The sequence below is a fragment of the Amblyraja radiata genome, chromosome 37 (assembly GCF_010909765.2).
Source record: "Amblyraja radiata isolate CabotCenter1 chromosome 37, sAmbRad1.1.pri, whole genome shotgun sequence".
Taxonomy (NCBI): Eukaryota; Metazoa; Chordata; class Chondrichthyes; order Rajiformes; family Rajidae; genus Amblyraja; species Amblyraja radiata.
In genome coordinates this window covers 10,060,897-10,084,003 of record NC_045992.1, presented here as the reverse complement: position 1 = coordinate 10,084,003, position 23,107 = coordinate 10,060,897, and the positions used below count along the sequence as shown (strand labels likewise).

At 38.4% G+C, this 23,107-nt stretch overlaps 1 protein-coding gene across 3 annotated transcripts in view; it reads right to left on the bottom strand.

Annotated features, from left to right (window-relative positions):
- ccser2 (coiled-coil serine rich protein 2) overlaps window positions 1–23,107 on the bottom strand; it is a 350,893-nt gene that overhangs the window by 104,709 nt on the left and 223,077 nt on the right. For all 3 annotated transcript variants that reach the window (XM_033012715.1, XM_033012716.1, XM_033012717.1), the window contains exon 8: window positions 16,384–16,470. In XM_033012715.1, coding sequence (XP_032868606.1) covers window positions 16,384–16,470 — 87 coding nt within the window. The remainder of the gene's footprint in view (window positions 1–16,383; window positions 16,471–23,107) is intronic.

The window sequence follows — 23,107 nt, the reverse complement described above, 5'->3', positions numbered from 1 at the left end:
GCTTCAGCAAGAAGGCCCTGACCTGGTCAGCCATCATCCCTGTGGTGAAAGAAGAGCTACCCAACATCTGCACTCTTCTTGACCTCGTCCTTACCATACCGGCAAGTTCAGCTGAGGCGGAGCGAGCCTTCAGCCAGCTGAAGACCACCATCAGAAGATCCCTCCAGATTGACGGGGTGACAGATCAGCTCCTCAAGATTCTGCATGGCAGTAACATCAAGGACTTTGATCCCCGTCTAGCCATCAGCTTGTGGCATGAAGGAGGGATGAGGGCAAGGATGCCTGACATGGGAGAGATCCCAGCTGCAGCATCTCCCTCTGGACCTCACTCTGACAGTGACAAGTCTGATGAGGAGGATGCTCTGCTCGAGAGCGACAGATGACAATTAAGTGATGTTTCCTTCGCTCCATAGATGCTGCCTCACCCGCTGAGTTTTCCCAGCATTTTTGACTACCTTTGATTTTCCAGCATCTGCAGTTCCTTCTTAAACTGATAGTTACTTTTTGATGTATTTGAACAGCTCTGTCTTTATTTTGCTTTTTAGGAGATGGTTTAAATATCAAGCAGAAAGGTTACACAAGTTTTCACAAATATAATGTTTCTGATCATTTAATGTTGATACCCCCCCCCCCCCCCCCTACAAAATTACAAAATCCTAGAGCAGAAGGGATATATTGTGTATCTATTTTTCCCCTCTTGATGTTGTCAAACTGGTCGATTCAATTCTTTATCAACCTCCCTTGTTGTGACTGTGCATAATAGAGATTGATGATTAAATATTCAAGAGGAAAAGAAACATGCTATGGCCATGTCATGATAATATTCGGTCCTTCACAGAAAACATGCTTGAAGCAGAAATAATGTGAATGATTCATTGAGCATAAATCCGAGCTTTGCTCTTCGTCCGAGCACATTATCGCACGCGTCATGCAAGCCGTCTTAAATGACCACCTAAACTGTCATTTGGCAACCTATAAAGCTGCCGAGGTTGCCCGGCTGGCAACAGAGAAAAAAAGTTAAGTGAGAGCCCTGGTATATCTATAGAAAAAAGGCTATGATGCTCGATATGGATTTATTTTACCATGTGCAAGAACAATGCATGAAATGAACATATTTATTTGCTGATCTTATGTAAAATATTAATGGAATCTAAGGCAAAACTGAAAACTCTGGAATTAGTCAGTAGTTCAGGCAGATGCATGGCAGATGCAGTCTAATGTGGATAAATGTGAGGTTATCCATTTTGGTAGCCAAAACAGGAAGGCAGATTATTATCTAAATGGTGTCAAGTTGGGAAAAGGGGATGTACAACAGGATCTGGGGGTCCTTGTTCATCAGTCAATGAAAGTAAGCATGCAGGTAGAGCAGGCAGTGAAGAAAGCGAATGGCATGTTGGCCTTCATAACAAGAGGAGTTGAGTATAGGAGCAAAGAGATCCTTCTGCAGTTGTATAAGGCCCTAGTGAGACCACACCTGGAGTATTGTGTGCAGTTTTGGTCCCCTAATTTGAGGAAGGACATTATTGCTATTGAGGGAGTGCAGCATAGGTTTACAAGGTTGATTCCCGGGATGGCGAGACTGTCATATGCTGAGACAATGGAGCGGCTAGGCTTGTATACTCTGGAGTTTAGAAGGATGAGAAGAATTCTTATTGAAACATATAAGATTATTTAGGGTTTGGACGCACTAGAGGCAGGAAACATGTTCCCGGTGTTGGGGGAGTCCAGAACTAGGGGCCACTGTTTCAGAATAAGGGGTTAGAACAAAGATGAAGAAACACTTTTTCACACAGTTGTGAGTCTATGGAATTCTCTGCCACAGAGGGCGGCTCTCTGGATACTTTCAAGGGAGAGCTAGATAGGGCTCTTAAAGATAGTGGAGTCAGGGGATATGGGAGAAGGCAGGAACGGGGTACTGGTTGGTGATGATTGGACATGATCAAATTGAATGGCAGTGCTGGCTTGAAGGGCCGAATGACCTACTCTTGCATCTATCAGTTGAAAATAAAACAGTTAATGATTCAGACTGAAGTCTGTCATATCTGCTAAATATTTCCAGCAATTTCTGTCCTTTGTTCTCATAACAATCTTGTTTATTTCCCACGATGTCCACCTAATTCATGCCTTTGGAAAAAAATTGCAGAACTGATAAAAAATTTGAATGAAGTTTTGCACAAAAGTCAAACTACTGAAAGAAATTGAGCTTTTTAAAATCACTAACTTCTTCATGACATAGGTAGCTATGAGCGAAATAATGAGAGAAATAACCATTTGTATTTCCCTGCTGAGGAACCTTATGGCTCTCAATCACGACAATAATTAGGAGATTATCTTCCCTAATGAAACATAAACATGTCCCAGTTAATCATTTCATACTTTTTATGAACATAGATACGTGAGAGCAATGATTGACTTTACTTAAATGATTTATTTACTGAACTCTTTAAATCCATTGAAATAAAGCCACAGATAAGACAGCTTGGACTCATCAGATCAATAGGTATGTCACAAATGATAAGATGGTTCCTTTACATCAGACACAAGTCCTATTACTAAATAAAAATAATGCTGGCCTTAATATGATTAACATAATGCAGCTAGTGTTACTAAAACAATTGAATATGAATATAATGCTAGGTTTTTATATCCAAATCATAACCGGCTTAGATATGTTATTATAATTAAACTGCAACTGATTTTTTTAAGGGCTGCAATAGATTATCAAGTTGAACACTCAATAGATTATCAAGTTGAACACTCAAAGATTTTTTATTTTCCTTAATTTTCATGGTCTTGCTTTCCCTTTGTTAATGGATCAACTTCCCAGTGGTTCCAACTATGATCAGATTTGAACGAGATATATTTGCACTTCAAGCAGATCATCATGATTCTGTTTGCAGAATATTATCGAATTGCCACTAGGATAAATGAAGATTGAACATCATGGATCCTATTCGATTCTGTATTGTTTTCGCTGCACTGCAAACAGGACTGGAGCTGCAGCATAGAAGTGTGGCTGCCTTGTATTCCAACAACATAAAACACTGCATGTTCCCTCCCTAATCATCTTGGACTCTCCAACTCTTTCTCTTACTTCGATAGTTGTTAATAAAAAATGTCTCTTTCATCAAACCGTTGGTCATTTACCCTAATACTTCTATATTGCTTGGAGGGAATTGTTGTACACCACCTTCTATTAAGCTACTTGGGACCTCTTACTCCTATAAACATACTTCATAAGTTTCAGCTTTACTAAAATAAATATAGGGAATGGTATGTAGACAAAAATGCTGGAGGAACTCAGCGGGTGAGGCAGCATCTATGGAGAGAAGGAATGGGCGACGTTTCAGGTCGTGACCCTTCTTCAGACTGATGCCGGGGGGGGGGGGGGGGTGGTGAAGAAAGGAAGATGCAGAGACAGTGGTCTTGTGGGGGTGCTGGGAAGAGGGAGGGGAAGCAATCGCCAAGCCTGCTCTTGGTCACGCCGATGTAGAGAAGTTGACAACTGGAACAGCGGATGCAGTAGATGAGGTTGGTGGAGGTGCAGGTGAACCTCTGCCTCACCTGGAAAGACGGCTTGGGTCCTTGGATGGAGTCAAGGGGGGAGGTAAAGTGACAAATGTAGCATTTCCTGCGGTTGCAAGGGAAGGTACCTGGGGAGGGAAAAATTGACCAGGGAGTTACGGAGGGAGTCGAGGGGGCAGGTAAAGTGACAGGGAATGGTATGGTATTTGAATATATCATCACAGAAAAATGTTCAAATGAATTGAATAAATGTGGTCATTTATAACCAATATATTCTCAACGAGCAACTACAATCCCACATTATCATATACAATGTGATATTCCTTTGTAACTGTTGATTCTACCAATTTATATATTTTTCTGACTTTGCTGTTACCATGTGTTTGATTATGGTCACCCATAATCTGGTTGACAACTCATGTCAGAATAACAGATCTATGGTTCATTTACTTTGCTTTCCTCCTTGTTTGAATCACTGTGGTTACAATGAGGATTTTATGTACAATGAAGGTTTCTGAGTGGACCGGGTTGGCTGTGAGGGTTGCCAATTCATATGAGCGGGGTGGTGTTGCATACAAAGTTTGCTGAATGCAAGGGAGCTATTGAGGTAAAGTTATTTGTTGGATGGAGTTATGCATACCCTTGCTTCTGTGTTTATGTCCATCTGTGCCTATCCGCAAATGTATTTGTGTGAGCATAGAGCATAGCGTGCACTTTACAGTACAGTGTCCAAGTGTAGTAATGGTGCAGTGATACCAGCTCCCATTCGTTTGCAGCTTCCATTTTGCCACAGAATGCCAGTTGTGCAGCTCCTGGTGGGGTAGCATCAGTGAGTAATGAAAAATTGCAACAATCGCATCATATTGAGACAATGAATGTTTGAAGTCAGATGGTTTGGGGAATGACAAAGCAGGTTTTCACTATCCACTGTAGACATCAATCCTCCTTTCAATCCCTTCAGATGAAACTCTTTTATCAACATTGATATATTTTTCAGCCGGATCCTATTAATTCAAGTGACACAGAAAGTCTTAATATGCATACCTTAATAAGCTAATTATAAAAGATCTGACTTCTCTTCTGATCCCCACAGCTTTCCCCAAGCTCTTTTTGAGATGGGCATTAAAAATTTACTGCTGCAGTTTCTATTTAAGTTTATTTTCAGTCCGCAGTATCAATAGCATCTGAAATATTTATTAGAGTTGCACTGTAGTGATTCCTGTGTGCATTCTACCCACTACCTACATGGAATTAAAAGCAGCTTGTTATCTGCTTTGTGAACAGCCGTTGATTGAGTCGGTACAGCAAAGCTCCTGGTGAAGATACATATATTTATCTGCTTCCCACACATGCTCACGCTACTGTGCTCTCACATTGGTAGTTTGCTGAAAACTGAAAGAAATCATCATAATTCTCGAGATGTGCTGCTGCACAACCTTTAAAGGCCTCTGCTCTCTGATGCCACGCTGGTGAAGAAGTTAGCAGGAACTTTCAATGCTTCCACACGCAGGTCACATATTTTACCATACTGCACAAAAACACTAACTATTAGCTTCAGACAAGTGCAGAGAAGCAAAGTTTTGCAGCCAAGTTTTCCGGTCTAGAATAAATCAGAAGTCTTGCTTTTTATAAAATTTCATGATACAAAATATATTAACATTGTAAACGCTTCAAAATCATTGCATATCGTTTCTAACCCTAATGATGAATTACAATGTTTGGAGATACAATGAATTCAACTATGGCAGACAATGGACAGGTCATAGGTTTCGAATTGTGTATATTCTGCTGCTGAATGCTCTATGCAACAACTGCAGCTGTATAGCAGAAAGCATACTGCCTGGCTACATCACATCTTGATTAGGTAACTTAATTGCTCAGAGCGAAGGAGAGAAAGGTCATAAAGAGAAGTGTCAGAGGGGAGAAAAGGTATGGAGGGGGGGAGAGAGGGGGAGAGAGGTGGAAAGAAATAATTGGAATTGCTCAAACAGGAACTTACAAGCTAAATTTCAATTTTCCTGCTCCTCTGTCATGGGATTAAGAAATGTAATCTTTAACCTGACGAATAGGTTTGGAAATAAATGTTAATGATATTAACAAGTGAAAAATCACAACATTGAATACTTAGTTTTAAAAAAGTCTGGCAGACTGGTTCTTATGCTGAAGAAGATAATTTTCTGTTATTAAATAAATTAAAAAATGACCATTTTGTATTTGGCATAATCTGTAGAATCTGTTTATTCTAAATTGAAAAGAAAGCCAAAGTGTTATTTTGTTGCGGAATTATTATTGAAAACTAAAAGGGTGTAAAGTTTAAGATTGACAACACCAGAATTCTGAAGGAATTAGTTTTAAGATTTTGGCAATTCCCAAAGGAAAGCCCTTCAATCACTATCTACCTTTTTGAAATAAGAAAAACAAGGTTGTCAAAAATCTGTAGATGGTCTCACCATGACTAAATGCATAATATAGATCCTCTTGGTTGGTTGTATTATACCCTCAAGTTTGCATGTAAAATATCAGATTTCTTTAAAAAAACAAAGGGCCTGGCAGCATTACACAGCTGCTTTTCGTAACCCAAGTGCTAAATCTTCAAAATCCCTGTCTGCTCCATTGATCAGCAGTTATTTTGTATATAATCAACATCACACCTGCAATATTGGAATGATACACGGTAACCTGGCTGCCAAAAAGCTAGCAGGTTATGCATTCTCCATTCCAATATACTATGTATAATTTATGTTTTGTGTGTTCCAAGTCTGTGTGCCTGTAATACTGCAGCAAGCAAGATTTCCATTGTATCTCTACCTCACGATATATATGCGCATTCTACAATTGCCACAGATAGCTGTGGAGGGCAAGAGATTGGGTGTTCTTAAGGCAGAGATTGATAGGTTCGTGATAAGGTAGGGCATCAAAGGTCACACGGAGAATGGCACAAGAATGGGGTTAAGAGGGAAAAAAAGATCAGCCATGACTGCATGGCAGAGAAGAATCGATTGGCTGAATGGCCTAATTTTCCTTTGTCTTATCGACAATAAATTCCACTTACCATTCATTTGCACTTTCATTCCTACCTATTCCTGAGGCTTCCACCCAATGCGTTAGGCAATTATGCTGGATCGCATCAAATACCTTTCTGAAATCCAAATAGGCTACAACCATTGTCTCTTATTATATATAGGAATTAGACTTTAGGACTGCAATGAGATGGTTTGTTCCTTATCCCATTTTGTAGACAAATTACATCCTTTGGGAATTGCCAAAACCCTGAAATCAATTCCTTCTGATTCTGATGTTGTGAATCCTATACTTTTCACTCTTTCAGTTTGCAATAATAATTTTGCAAAAAAAGTACTGCTCTATTATCTGTTTAAAAAAATAACTTATTTTCTTTGCTTTACTTTAGATAAGTCTGCACGAACATTGATTGAGAGACTTAGTCGGCAGTTCTGCATTCAGCCTTCCCTGTTATCAAGTTTCTCATTTGCTGGAAAGCTTCTTTTTCTTTCCTCCTACTCAACTGATTGAAATCAAGTACTCTAAAGTTTAATACAGATCTGCAGTAACAGGTCGTTATGCATGTAAACTCCAAAGTCTCAATGGGATGGTTTGTTATCCTTACCAGTAGGCATTGTAATTGTCTTGTATGCTTCTCAGAAAGTACAAATGGATCATTGTGTTCTATTACATTCTCCACCTGTTATTGCTTTTCTCCATTCGACTAATGGTACAAAAAGATGCAAGTCATTTACGTTGAAAAAAGGTGCTTGGATGTGGTGGTATTTTTTTCAGCTTTTGGCAAATGGAAAGATTTACCACTCCTAGCAGTGGTGTTTAGCTGGGTTTAAACTATGCAATACAGCAAATAAACATGCAATAAAAAAATTAATGGATTGCTTTTCAGTAATGCTGTGGTGGGCCATTGAATTGGCAAGGTAGCACCCATGAATTTGGCGTTCATCAGATAAATCATGAGACAATATGGTTTGATGTAATTCTACACATGTAATGAAGACTAGTATAGAGTAAAGGTGCTGGAATCGTAAACACAAAATGGTGGAGTAACTCAGTGGGTCAGGCAGCATCTGTGGAGGGAATCGATAGGCAACGTTTCAGGTAGAGATCTTCCACAGATGCTGTCCACTGAGTTACTCTTGCACTTTGTACCAAGTATATAGTATTTGACAAAGTCCATTTTCAGTTATTATGAAAGACAATGAAGAATCACAGATTGCACAGGAAAGAGGCCATCGTGCCTGTCGAGTCAACTCTACATCAGAGCAAACCAGCTAGTCCTACTAGTTCTTCATATCCCTATCACACAGTCTTTCTTTCTAGATACTTATGCAGCTCCCTCTAAACCCTTCAATTAAATTAGCCTCTATTTTTTACCACTTCAGAGCCTAAAGCCCCTGTCCCACTTAGGAGACCTAAACAACAACTTCTGGTGACCTTGCCCGCCACCGAAAAAAAATCAAGGTCGAGGTGACCTTCAACCTCCTACCACCTCCCACGCACATGTTGAAAACCTTCTTCGACTATTAAGAAAACTGGTTTTGACTAGACCTGCGACTAAAAAATTATCGATTTTTAAAACGGCAACCTATTTTTAGTTGAGGCCGGTTTTAATCACGATGAAAAATAGCAGCAACCTAGATGAAGCCTTGACCATGCGGAAACCACTTTCGACCATTAGGGAGAGTGACCAAAACCTCCGGTGACCTCATGGAAACCTTGGGTGACGGGCAAGATCACCAGAGGTTGCTGTTTAGGTCTCCTAATGCCTCGCTGTAAGAACATTTTCATATCACATCACTATTAGCTCTTTTGTCAATTACTTTCATTCCATGATCTTTTGCTTTTTAATGTCATCAACTGGAAATAATTTATTTCTAACTACTTCAGTATCTTAAAACTTGATGATTTCAAATACTTCTATCCTTGCAAACCTCTCTGTTCTAAGGGGAAACATAGCTCCTTCAATCACATTAATAATGGTCTTGTACTATTTCTTACATGGCAGAAAAATATATTGAGTAATTGGCCGATGTTGAGTTCCAAATTATATTTGCTTTAATGCTGGAGATTGCCAAGTGGAATTTCATCAGGGGAGGAATAAACAATCTGATGCCACTGGGTCATTGTCACTCTTCTTTATAACCAATTCTGGACAGGATCATTGCCCTTCTCTGCTGGTGCATGAAATAAGAAGATTAGAATAGTGAATTCTGCACATAGAATCATAGCATGGAAACAAGCCCTTTGGCCCAACTTGCCCGTACCAACCAAAATGCCCTTACTGGTCGCACCTGCCCACGTTTGGCCCATATTCCTATAAATCTTTCCTATTCATGTATCCGTCCAAAAGTATTTTAAATGTTGTTATAGTACCTACCTCAACTATCTCCTCAGCAGCTTGTTTCACATACTCATCACCCTCTGAGCGAAAAGGTTGCTCGTCGGGTGCCTATTAAATATTTCCCCTCTCACCTTAAACCTATGTCCAGCCCCAAAACATCATAAATGCCTCCTTTTGCATCATAATTTCTATAGTTTGAGGTTGAATTAATCAAGTGCATGTGGCGCTCTGTCCCATTGATTTCATCTTTCCAGAGTAAGATCTTATGTGCTACCATACATCAGAGACATGCATCAGAGAGAAATTTCTGATTAATCTGAAGCAATGTGCTTCCCTCCTGTACCCTGCTCAGCAAGAGCATAGAAATTGGTTTATGTACAATTAATATCCAGTAGATATATACTAAGGGTAGCACCAAACTACATATTTTACTGCTGTCAAATTGTGCAGAAAACATCTGCTAACTATATATATTATTGAGGAACCTTAAAAAATATGATGTTCATTATTTGAGTAACATTGCTAATAAGAAAACCTATTTATATGCCTGTGGTGGTTCGGTTAATGTCATAGAATGTTTGATTATTTTTTAGTAATATTAAATCGGTTCATTTACTCCAATTAGATAGAAACACTGTAGTGAATCCTAATCCAACATTCAGTCCCAAAGGCCAGTAGTAATTGAACAGTGCCAAAACTACAGCATCAATAGTCTTATACAGGATACCAGCAGAAGACAAAATTGTCACTCTGAAATGATGACTAATGTCACTATTTACATTTTCTCCCATACAAAGTTTGGAGCAAGGAAAATTTTGTTGAATGTAAAGAGAAAAAAGTGAAACAGGCACAAGCGGAAGATTTCACCCTTAAACTCAAGCTTTATATTGCCTTAGGGTAGCTGCTAAATAGAAAACAGCTTTTCCAAGTGGCATGATTTCCTCTGGATATAATGAAAATTCCACACATTGCTTTTTTTTTGTTTATTTTCCACTTTCCCTCACACTTTTGCTTTGTCTCACACTCCACTACTTTCCTTTAATAAAAGCTCTTAATTGCTTTTCCAGATTTTAATGATCTCTTAACTACTTTAATAGAAATAGAACTAAGAATAGCAGGTCACTTCAAATTCCTCTGAATTGGTAAGAAGTTCACGCAAGTCATATTGCTCAAAGCACTCTCCCTCACTTCTATTAAAATAATGTCAATGTTATTTACAAGAAACACAATGGGCCAACAACAAATAAATAGCTCACAAATTCTTGGTGGAAGGAATCTGGTAATTTATTGCATATCTACTCAAAACTAACAGCTGCCCTTACAAAGAGATCAACTTGTTTTCTTTGTATTTATCAACCCTTGAACCTTTGGTGTAATAACAGCAATTGCAATATGAAAGTCATTAATTTCAAGGAGATATTCTTGAATTTCATCCGTATACTTTTCTCATATTCATATTTCCTTCCAACAAAGAAGGCTGCCTTTCTGCCAAGCAAGTCCAAGTCATTTCACGTAGCAATCCCATTAATCTCTCTCCCTCAAATTTCCTAGTAAGCTATTCTCTCACCAGCTCATCAACATTTCCTGCATCCTGCCTGCATTAACCTATATTAAGGGCAATTTAAAGTAGCCAATTAACCTAACAACTTGAATGCCTTTGGGATGTGAGTGGAACCAGAGCATTCAGGGAATCTAATACAGTATTAAGATGAAAGTGAAAACTCCACGCAGACAGCAACCAAAGTCAGGATTGAATCCAAGTAGCTGGAGCATTACAACAGCAGCAGGAACTGCTGCACCATTGTTTCATCACACTCTTCCCAATTATGCATACATACTTCAAACTCACTATCCTATCTGGTCTCCAAAATCCTACTTTTCGATTACCTTTATACTGTTTGTTTTTCTCAGCCCTCAATATAACAAGTCCTCACCAGAACTGTGATACCTAAGAAGGTACAATTAAGCGTTAAGCCCCTGCCCCACTGTACGAGGTAATTCACGAGTTCTCCCGAGTTTTCCCCTGATTCAAACTCAGAGAATGTCCATAGTGGGTCCGTAGGAATTCGTGGATGTCTCGTAGCGACTCGTAATGCTAACAGTAGGTACTCAGGACATCCGGTGAACTTGTGACGTTTTTTCATCTATATGAAAAATGTCCACGAGTAAAAATATACTTGTGATGAAATAAATTGTTACTTTTTACTCGTACGAGCCGCTACGAGACATCCACGAAATCCTACGGACCCGCTACGGACATTCTCCGAGTTTGAAACAGCGGAAAACTCGGGAGAACTCGTGAATTATCTTGTACAGTGGGACAGGGGCTTTAAGAGAGTATTGGTAATATAGTTATCTCTGGATAGAGCTATGATCTGAAATAGGCAAAAAGGCAAAAATCAAAAGCAGTTAAACAGGTCACCTTCTAGTATCATATCTCACATCTACAGAGTTCAAATACTGAAAGTCCCTTAACCTGTAAAAGAGGAAGGAAACCAACCTACTGACAATTTTGCAGATGCTGTTTTGTAACCTTTTTGCAGAAAATGCCTCTGGCTGAGTGGATCCTAATTTCCTCCCTCTTTCAAATCCCAATGATGAACTTTGCCCACAGCAAGTTTGCAGCACAAACCACATCATACCATACTATTGCGCATATTGCACTGTAGATTGTAGATATTGCACTGCTCATGAAGCATACTGCACCTATGCACAAATCAAATTCTTCTGTTGGGAATCATGATATAATAGTATACCGCTGTGAAATTGAAAGCCATTAGCACAAGAACACCAGTTTACAGGTTACATCACAGGTAATCCAGCCAGATCAAAGAAAACAGCTTTGACCATCCTACCGCACTGCAGAAAGAATTCAGAACAGCAGTTGGTATTTTACTTCTCAAACATGTGGTTTTAATAATATCATATGGCACTTCAGAATGCCTTTCATACGTTAAAGAACGAGAAACAATTTTGAATATGCAAATTAAGTCTAATTAACATAATTTATTTATATGTTGCTCTGCAGCATAATTATCCATTTCAATTTTCGACACTTTGTGAGATTCTTAAGGGTAACGTGATTTTTTTAATGAACTCAATTAGAACATATAAGTTGAATCTAATTGGCATAACACACTAATATGAACTCCTTTGTATTATAATTACATTCCCAATTTTCACAAAGATAGTTCTCATAGTTCCTAAACTAGCAGCAAAACTAGCAGCAGTAAATTTTATTTTTTTTAAGTAAATTCGACATAATATAGACAAAATTGTCCACATTTTCTTAAGGCAGCACAATACTTCAAATGCAGCCTCACCAACGTCTTCTATAATTGTAACATAACATCTCTCAATACTCTGGCTGATGAAGGCCAATATACTGAAATCCACCTTGACCCCCTGTGAAACCAATTTCAGGGGACTATGTACCTAAATTTCTACACCCCTCTGCACCACGACACTTCCCAAGACCCTGCCATTCACTATGAAGGTCCTGTCCTGGTGTTTCTTCCCAAAATGCAACATGTTGTCCTAATCTGCATTAAACTCCATTAACCATTCCTCAGCCCACTTACCCGGCTGATCAAAAATCCTGCTGTAATTTTTGATAACCATCTTCACCATCTACAATACTGCCCACTTTAGTGTGATCTGCAAATGTATTAATCATCACTCACATTCACATCCAAATAGTTGAGATGAACCACAATGGGCCCAACACCGATCTGAGGCACAGCATTAGTCAAAGGAAAAGAGTTTTCAACCTTTTCCTCTTAATATGAACACCACTATAATTTTTATATATTGCATTTGGAATGCATAATCATTTGGAATGTGAAAATTGGAACAATGTATTAAGAAATAATCTTATGCATCAACTGTGCCAATTGCAAAAAATATCTTTGCAAAAATGTAATTTTTCTTAGTATTTAGCTGTAGTATTTTGTTTTAATTGTCAATAAGGAAATACACTTGCAACACTACTTACTTGAGGAGAGAACTTAGGAATGCAGTTTAACATTGCATAAACTGTAAACAGACATTTGTTTTGGAAATTATTTTCCAGCCGGTTACTTTGACATTTTTTTGCTAGTTAGACAATGGAGTAGACTGTAAGCATGCATTTCAATCATCTGAGAATTGGTTAAGTGATGAGTTGCTTTCGATTCTGCTGAGGGCTGCTTATTTATTTGTTGGTCCATACACTGACTACAGACGCAATGCAAATCTTTAAAAGGAAGCTGTGCTGGAGGAACCTACTATAAGTATATAATTAGTAGCTATTGTTGATTAATGTATCTCTGGGTCAAGATGACTTCTTGGAATGGAACTCATTTGCTGAGGTTGGAAAGAGGAATGTAATTACCCAGAAATACTCCCTCAAAAATGACCAAGGTTGTTTTCTTTAAATTCCCTTTCCAGCACAGTGAAATAATTGCTGCTGTGGGGATGAGGTTTGGGAGAAGGTGAAAAGGTTGGTGGGAAAGTGGAATTGGAAGGACTGGCTTATTTCGTAAGACTACCTTAGAATGACTACCTCAATCTTGTTTGCATGTCTTCAGCTTATGTTGTTGGTTTATATCGATCATCAATGGGCTGACGTTCTTACTGTGAGTTTTCAGGAAGGTACAAAGTAAATGGAACCTTTTCCAGTGGGAAGAGAGAAGGTCAGGATAGAGCAGTTAGCATGAGTGAATTCAGTTTTTAGAGCAATGGTTTATGAATTTCTCTCTACTACTTAGTTGTTTTAATGATGCTGAGGCAGAGACAGATAGATTCTTGATTAGTATGGGTGTCAGAGGTTATGGGGAGAAAGCAGGAGAATGGAGTTAGGAGGGAGAGATAGATCAGCCATGATAGAATGGTGGAGTAGACGATGGGCCAAATGGCTTAATTCTACTCCTATTCATTATGACCTTATGCTATCATTCAATTGTTGTTCTACTGATTTTTTTAGGAATAGTATTGAAATAATATTATCAGACCCAAGGTGGTGAACATTTGACAACATGGTCAGGGGGCATAGCATGAGGACGTATTGGAAATCTGTGGATTGTCACTTTCCTTTGACTTTGCCAATCGTTGACAATAATAATCATGAATTTAAAAAATGCTAAATTACACAAATCCAGTCCCTCTGGAAAAACAGCACATAAATCAAAAAAAGCTGGCCAGTATTTAGCAGCTTTGAAAAAACAAATACACATCAGTTACATTGTTCCACAGCTGCTGAGGCTGTGAGCAGTGCGACACCGTTTCTCAGTAAATTTCCTTTCATCAGTTAGCCTAAGCTACTTGTATTTTGGCTTTGTTTTAGCTCAAATTCCATGGGACCTTGGCCTGCAGCTGGATCTCAGAGTCTCGTAAGCTTCTAAATCTAGCTCCCCTATCTCAAATTCAGAGACGGTTTTACAAAATCTACAAATCTTCCACTGGGAAATGTAAACTAGATTTTGAAGTGTAAAGACTGGGAGTCAATCTGAAAAAGTCCAAATGGAAACAATTCCAGTGTAACAAGAACAATTTGCATTTGTAAAAGCATTTTTAACAAAGCAAAGCGTTCCAAAGCACTTAATATAAATGGAGCTGCAATGTTTACGCTACACCAAGGCAGCCAGAACGCATCTACATTGTAAACAGCCAGAACCGAGTATCAAGAAGCAATGGAATCTCAGGCTATAGGATTTGGCAGAGCTGGAGATCCTGTTACAGAACAAGCTCCATTTAAGGATCAAGCATTAGATTTATATCCGAATGGCTGAACTGTCTCTTTGAATATTCAGATGGCCCAGTTACATTCTACCAGCCCACCAAAAAAAATGTTTTGAAGGTAAGAAGTAACCACAACAATTAAATATCTTTAAATAGATGAATGTTCAAAGATTGCATTATTTGAGTCATTATGTATATAGATCTTCAAAACCTGTAGAGAATGACTAAAGTAAGAAAGGATCCTGAGTCATCCCAATCAGTTGTTGCTATGGTAATGCAATGACAAAGCTCACATATTCTTCCTTGACTGGAGTTTATAGCCAGCAATGATGGAGTCACCAAACAGGTCTCTGGATTACTGATCTGAAAAATGAAGCCATCAACATAGGGAAGAACACTAAGCAACCAGAACATATAACTGAAGGACTGTGACTAACTCATTAAGGGTGATAATAAAAACCTCGGCTGAGAGTGAAAAGTTATAAATAAAACAAGAAAAAGTAATGTACTCCAGCAAAACAACAACCTCTATACTTTAAATAAGAATTTCTTCATCCAATTTAGTGCCCAATTGAACTCTTAATTCAATTTCCTTATGATGGATGGTCTTTTGCCTTTATTATCTCCCGAAAGAATCTATTGAGATTGTTTCAAATTATTATTTAATGAAACAGAAGAAATGTTGTCATAAAGACCTTCTGGACAACAAACTTCAACAGCTATTTAATTCAGCTAGCTGCTAATAAATCAATGCATCACAGTTATATTCCTCAAATCCTAACTGTAATTTTCAGCTGGTTATTTCAAAAAATTGTTAATTGAAAATGAAACCTATGAAAATTCGAGGACTTCAGTTGTAGAATCATGTAGAAATTCAAAGCTGCATGGAACATACTGCACAACTATTTATATTTACTTACTTATAATAACATGGCAGCATGGTGGTGCAGGGATATAGCTACTGCCTTAAAGCGCTAGAGACCCGGATTCGATCCTGACTACGGGCGCTTGTCTGTATGGACTTTGTACATTCTCCCCGTGATCTGCGTGGGTTTTCTCCAAGATCTTCAGTATCCTCCCACACTCCAAAGACGTACAGGTTTGTTGGTTGAATGGCTTGGTATAAAATGTAAAATTATCCCTTGTGTGTGTAGGGTGGTGTTAATATGCTGGTCGGTGCGGACTTGGTGGGCCGAAGGGCCTGTTTCCCCGCTGTATCTCAAAACTAAACTACACATAGGAGGTGGCCTTTCAGTCTCTTCATTGCTCCCAGCATGGCAACCCCATCTGTCCCATTTCCACTCATTTTTACCTGAAATCCTGTAACATATTCTCTCTTGCGCATCCATAAACTCCCCTTTGGTTTTTTTCCACACTTACCTACACTGGAGATACTTTTTGATGAGGGAAGAAATGCAAGTGGCCAGAGGGTGCTCAAAAAAAATCACAGAAGGAATGTGCAAAAAGAAAATGTCTTGGTTATGATTGAATCTGGGTCAATGGAGATGGGATGATGTGCTACTGTGCCACCATTTTAGCATCCATTATATAGAAACATGTCTCAAAGTAGTTTTTGTAAAGGCTAACATCAAGCTATTGTGTTAGGACTTACAATGATTAATTATGCCAAAATAGGTTCCAAAACTTTAAATTTAACGTCTTAGAATATTTTACATTTATTTTCATGAGCTTTCAATTGCATATTAATATAAATTGTGCTCAAATGCATAGTTCTATTTGTAAAACAATACAGACCGACAAAAATATGAAAAGTTTACCTTATCTGTTGTGTTTATAGTCTCAGCTTGTTCTTGCGTTGGTGAGCCTATAGCTATGAAGTCATTTACAGAGGAACCATCACCATTCTGAAAAAATGAATACAGGTACAGATAAATAGTGATTGTCACGTTACAGACAAACTTAAAGACAAATGTATAGATGCATAGCAAGGTTACTCTGCCTGACTTACATATGCACTGATCTGGGAGAACAATATTTCTTTTTTTTAGCCCATGTCCATTCAGCCTGTGCTGAAATAAATGGATCGCTGCAACTGGTCTTAGCAATCGTATACCAGACAAAGGGAACTTAATCTGCTGTATGCGTGTATGTGAATAGACTGATAACAAAATGGAAGTAAGGTACCTGTATTATTGAGCAAAAATGAAGTGCTGGCAGATTTCAGCAGGTCAGGCAACATCTGTGGAGGGAAATGGACAGATGACCTTTCGGGGCGGAATCCTTCTTCAGATCCTTTTCCAGTCTGAAAAGGGGTTTTGACCCAAAACATTGTCTGTTTATTTCCCTCCATAGATGCTGCCTGACTTGCTGAGTCCCTCAAATGCTTTGTTTTTTGCTTAAGATTCCAGCATCTGCATATATTTGTGTATCCGTATTATTAGGGGCATTGCTGACTTAGTTCTGTGTCTCGTCCAGCTCTGTGAACAACTGGAGTCACATCGTAGCAGGTAACGAAAACACAATTGTTTGCACAGAACCAAACAAAACAATATCATTTTTATAGTGATATTCCTCTCATACCAATGGCACTATCAATAAACATAGTTCATCAACGATGATCATTTAAGGTATTCAAGCAAATCACAATTATTATCTTTTTTTTAATGAAGTTACAGACCAAGGCACCACTATAGCATACTGAGTTGTTATCTTTCCAGAAAGTGACTGAACCCATATTCATAGAAATCTTTTCAAGATCAATGTTCCCATCCATTGGATTAGGGATTCCTCCTGTGCCTCACATGAGAAGGCAGTGGCAACCCAGACAGTATGTGTCAGCATAAAAGAGCATATGCTCCTATATCTGGACCTGGAAATCAAAACAAGAACATAAGAAAAAGGAGCTCCTCAAACAGCCCCTTGGGCCCCCTCTGCCATTTAAAAAGATCATGACAAATCTTTTAAATCAAGCTCTATTTTAGGATTCTACATAACTCTATTGATCTCTTACTTGACTGAACCTCAAGGCAGCGAATTCAAAAGGAATTACCAGGTTCAGATTGAAGAGATCTCAGTATTAAATGGCTAAACCTTTATCCTGAAACTGCGAATTGTTCTTGACTTCCAGCCGAGGTAAGAACTTCTCACAATCCATTCAATCAAACCCTTATAGATGTTTCGGTGAGCACAGCACTAACTGATAAATACCAAAAAATAAAGATCTATTTGATTTAACCTCTCCTCAAAGTTTAGACTTTTCATCCAATAATCAATTATGAGAGCAATCTTTAAAATACCTCCATGATAGTGATACCAAAACAGCATCTCAGATGCAGTCTGATCAGAGGCCAGTTGGTAAGACAGCAATTCATCAATGTATTTAGTTGCATTTTAAGTGTGTGATTTTTTAAAAAAAGGGTTATATTTTTGGAAAATAAATCCCATTGAAGTCACAGGAAGGTGGCAGACCAATAGATAAATCTTTTCTGGAAGAGCATTTAAAGTTTAGACCAAGTTTAGCATTGATAGTTTTTCTGAGAGGCATTTGGGTGTCACTGGAAGAGACCCAGTGCTGTGCTGGACCATGCTGCTTATCCATGAGTAAACATCCCAAGTAAAGACAACATTCAAGAAATAGCAGTATTGAAGGGCAGGCAGCTGGCTATCTCAGGATAGGCAAATGTATGCACACATTTCCAAGACTGAGGTCCCATGCCAATTCACCCCTCCCAAAATTAGTTCTGAGAATACACTTCAAACTCTTACTTTCCTGTCTTATTTCAAGGACACAAATAATGTGGTATAGAGTGATGCTTTTAAATCTGCAATGATCATGGACTTAATTGTATAGCTCCTCATTGCTGTAAGCAGTTCAGCAAAGGCTTGTAAAGAATTGAAACACAGTTTGTCAAGTCTGTGTTCAGCAAGCAGCATTTCACAAAAGTAAATTTGCCTGTATATATTAATAAGTTTACTTTGCCAACATGATCATAATTTTAATATCAGGGATATGACTACGTAATATTTTGCTATTCTTTTTTCAGTTGGAGTTCCAGGATTAATCAAAATTAAGTATAAAATAATATGTAGAAACAAGGCTCTGCAGATGCTGGTTAACACAAAAGGACACAAAGTGCTAGACAGCAGGTCAGACAGCATCTCTGGAGAACATACACCATTCAGTATATTATTCATATCCAAAATAATATACCTGTACTACAGGCCAATGTGAAATAAAAATTTTGAGCTAAAATTCCTAATTTCAGTTTTATGCGTCAGGCTATCACCTATAGCATCAAATACCAAAATTCCTTCTGTGCAGGAAGGAACTACAGATGCAGGTTTAAACCAAAGATAGACACAAAAAAGCTGCCGTAACCCAGTGGTTCAGACAGCATCTCTGGAGAAAAGGAAAAGGTGACGTTTCAGGTCGAGACCCTTCTTCAGATCTGAAGAAGGGTCTCGACTCGAAACGTCACTTATTTCTTTTCTCCAGAGATGCTGTCTGACCCGTTGAGTTATTCCAGCTTTTGTGTGTCTATCCAAAATTCCTTCGCTTCTGTAAATGCTGTGTTGGATCCAATGAAATTAAGTTGGATTGCAGACATTTGGATGCAAAGACAAGATGCATCTCCAAATGTATGAGATCAGTCACCTCTTGCACTAAGACAGCTGACTTTAATAAATCCAAAGGCCTCATTAAAAATAGATTTTAGTTGGGAAACCAAAGTCTAAAAGTCAGTAAACTGTAATAATTGGTACTTAGCCACAAACACCAATTAATTTCCCTCTAATTACACTAAAGAGGCATCAGTTGTTAGTTGTCGAGCCTCCTAAGAAAAGGAGACATTCATCTAACATTTCAATTTCAGGCAGTCATTGCTGTCTGTGACCTGTTCATTTCACATGAAAGGACCTAATAAAAGAGCTTTAAAAAAAAATATTTGCATAAATAGATCAACTAAACTCATGAAAAATTCAAGTTTGAAATATCAACAGTCACATGGCATGTTTCAAAGGAACCCAAAATTATATATGAAAATTGGTGTTAACATACCTTTTTAAAAACTGAAAACTGAAACTGAATATTAATTCAAAAATCTGGAGTAGCACAGCGGGACAGGCAGCATCTCTGGAGAGATGAAATGGATGACATTTCGGGTTGAGACCCTTCTTCAGACTGCGACCCGAAACGTCACCCATTCCTTCTCTGTCTATCTTCAGTTTAAACCAGCATCTGCAGTTCCTTCCTGCACTGAATATAAATTGCTAGCTTCCTTTCAGAATCTTGACTTTTGTTCTGGGAAACCAGAGTCTGTGTCCTTAGCTGAACCCATCATCATGAAACTGTGTTGAACATTAGCAGACAGCATGATGTGTGTCTGTACCCTCGGGCAAAGGAGCATAAACACAATACAGCAAAAGAACCAATATACTATATTATATAATACATCATATGACCATATTATACACCAATATACCATATTATACAAATGCACAACTCCAAGTCCCAAATCTTAGAGTTAACTATGATACCAAATCTTGGGCGGCACGGCGGTAGAGTTGCTGCTTTACAACGCCAGAGATCAGGGTTCGATCCTGACTTTTGGTGCTTGTCTGCACAACCAAGTCATTTTGGTAGTGCATGAGAAAAACATTGGATCATGGAGCAAGTACGTAAAGGAGTGCATGCTGAAGACGACAATCCAAGTGTTCCCCAAGCGGAAATTATGGATGAACCATGAAGTACATTCACAGGTGAAGGCCAGGTCCATTGCATACAAGTCAAATTATCCCAAATGATACAAGAAAGAAGGCAAATGATCTTCGAGTGGGCAACTGAACCATCCTATCACCAACTAGAGAGTAGTTCTACGCTACCAACCGCCTCATTGGAGTTCGTGCACTATTTGAACTTTACTGAACTTTATATTGCACTAAATGTTACTCGCTTTATCCTGTATCTGTACACTGTGGACGGCTCAATTATACGCAAATATAGTTTTTCCACTGACTGGAAACAAAAAGATTTTCTCTGTACATTGGTACATGTGACAATAAGCTAATGTAAACTGTAGTCAGGAGGTTGTTTAAGAAGGAACTGCAGATGCTGGAAAATCAAAGGTAGACAAAAATGCTGGAGAAACTCAGCGGGTGAGGCAGCATCTATGGAGCGAAGGAAATAGGCAATGTTTTGAGCCAAAACGTTGCCCGTTTCCTTTGCTCCATAGATGCTGCCTCACCCGCTGAGTTTCTCCAGCATTTTTGTCTACCTTGTAGTCAGGAGGAGCAAATAAACAAAAAAACTCTCCCAACATCATAAGGAGTACAATCATCACAATAATTAGTCTTAAACAAACAAGTCCACTGAGAAAAGGCCTGTTACCTCAGTGGTAATATTACTTCGGTCATAACTTGAACATTGCATGTATTTTTGCTCTCTGTTTTGCAGGAAATATGGACAAAAGGGTGCATAGCAGATTTACAAGACTTTTTTGGCAACACTCAGAACTTGAAGCCTTGAGGAAAGAATTGATAAGTTTGTTTCTTTGGAACAAAGGAAGTTGAGACTTACTTAATTCAGACAAATAAAGCATTAAGGGCGACAGACAAGTCAGAGGGATCAATTTTTCTTAACCGAGGAATCATTTGACATAGAGTAAGACGAAGAAAAATGTTTCCATCCAAAGTGTAGCATCTGAGGCAGATACAGTTAGCACACAAACACTATTGGATGTACAAAAGAACTGTGATCTACAGGGGCCTACTGCTGAAAGCTGGACGGATCCTTTTCCATTGGCTGACATGATAGGACGGATGCAATCCTTCTGCATTGCAAATATTAAAATGCACTCGTACTCTGTTAACGAAGAAGATTTAGCCTCGCATTTCACGTCTGCAATCTGCTCATTGAAGCGATTTGTTATTGTTTTAACGCAGCTTGAAACTGTTAATGATGCACTGAATACTAAAAGAAGAGTGAGGTACTAAAAATCCCTTTGTACTGTTCAGAGTATAGTTTCATTTCGATAAACTTGACCACAGGTCAATTTTAATCAATTTTGCCTCGAAGGGCATCTTATTCAAGCTAGGAAGCTTGTACACCAAGGCATTTGCTGGATTAGTAGTCATTGGAAAAGCATTAAGCTTGGTTTTATTTATTCTTCTCAAATTGCGTTATTTCACATTTATCCACTTTATATTCTATCTGCGCATTCCTGTCCACCAGCTTAATCTGCCCACATCTGCACCCTCCTCACAACTCTCCTTCATATCCACCATCAAATCTGAGCAGTTATTTAACTCTTTGAGATTGTATTTATAGGAACAGTCACACCGTTTTGGTATAGTAAGTGATCCATTTTCTTTCCAATTCATCATTGTTAAACAGTTAACCAATTTCTCCGCATTCAAATGCTTAATATCATGTCATTCCCAGAATGAGACCATGACTCATTATTTATTCATTAATAGCCATCTGTGACTTCATTAACAGGAAATGAATTTCCGAAGTTAAACTTCACCATGAGTCTGAAGGGTGTCGAAATAAAGTTTTGGTGGCACAATTCTTTGATCAATTCTACCTCTGTTTTCTACATAAAAAGTAAGCGGTTGTCAGTCAGACCAAAGCCTCAGTTCCGGCACTCAATTCTCCAGATTTCACACTGATAGAAATATCACCCGTTGGCTGGAATGCAATAATCACAGACAACAATACAAGAGGGGACACGGTCACATAGTGAAACTGAGTGGCAGCAGGTCAGTGGCTGCCGTGATGGCTTGTTTTCTTTATTGCTCTGTACTTTTTATTCAATGTGATAATTTTAGAATTTATATTCTATACTGAATGAGATGATCCCTACATTCAGTGAACTATTTATCACAAGAACTGAGATTTTACATAGATGTTATAGATCACATAGGTTTTAAAATAATTTAATTGAACAATTTGATAAAATGACAAGCTAGATTGTTCTTTCAGTTGTTTCTCCTTTCAGTTCTGATGCCAATTGAATCTGCAGATGCTATACGCCAGTAAAATATTTCCTTCTTTCTCGAGCAATATTTCTGCTCTTCTGTTGCTGTCTCTTTACTGGGTCACTCCTGACAGTCATTAGTAGGCACTGGATTCCATTAGATAATTGTAAGTAGGCACTGGATGTATCTCGATGGTTGCAAGTGGGCACTGGATTTACCCGGACAGTTACCAATGGGCACTGGATTTATCCCAACTGCTGCCAATGGGCAACTGGATTTATCCAGACAGTTGTCAGCGGACACCGGATTACTCTTGATAATTGTAGGTGGGTACTGGACTTCTCCTGATAGTTATTTACTAGTACACGCCCTTTAGAATATCATCCCCATAAAAAGGATGTAACATTGATAATTGGGTTCTGCACCATTCCTAATATGCTTCTAATATTCCTAACTAATGACATTTGATGGCATATTAATCTTATAAATTCAAGTATTCCTAGTATGTAAATAATTTATCATAAGCCATGCACAACAAAATGTTGAATTAAAAATTTTCATAAA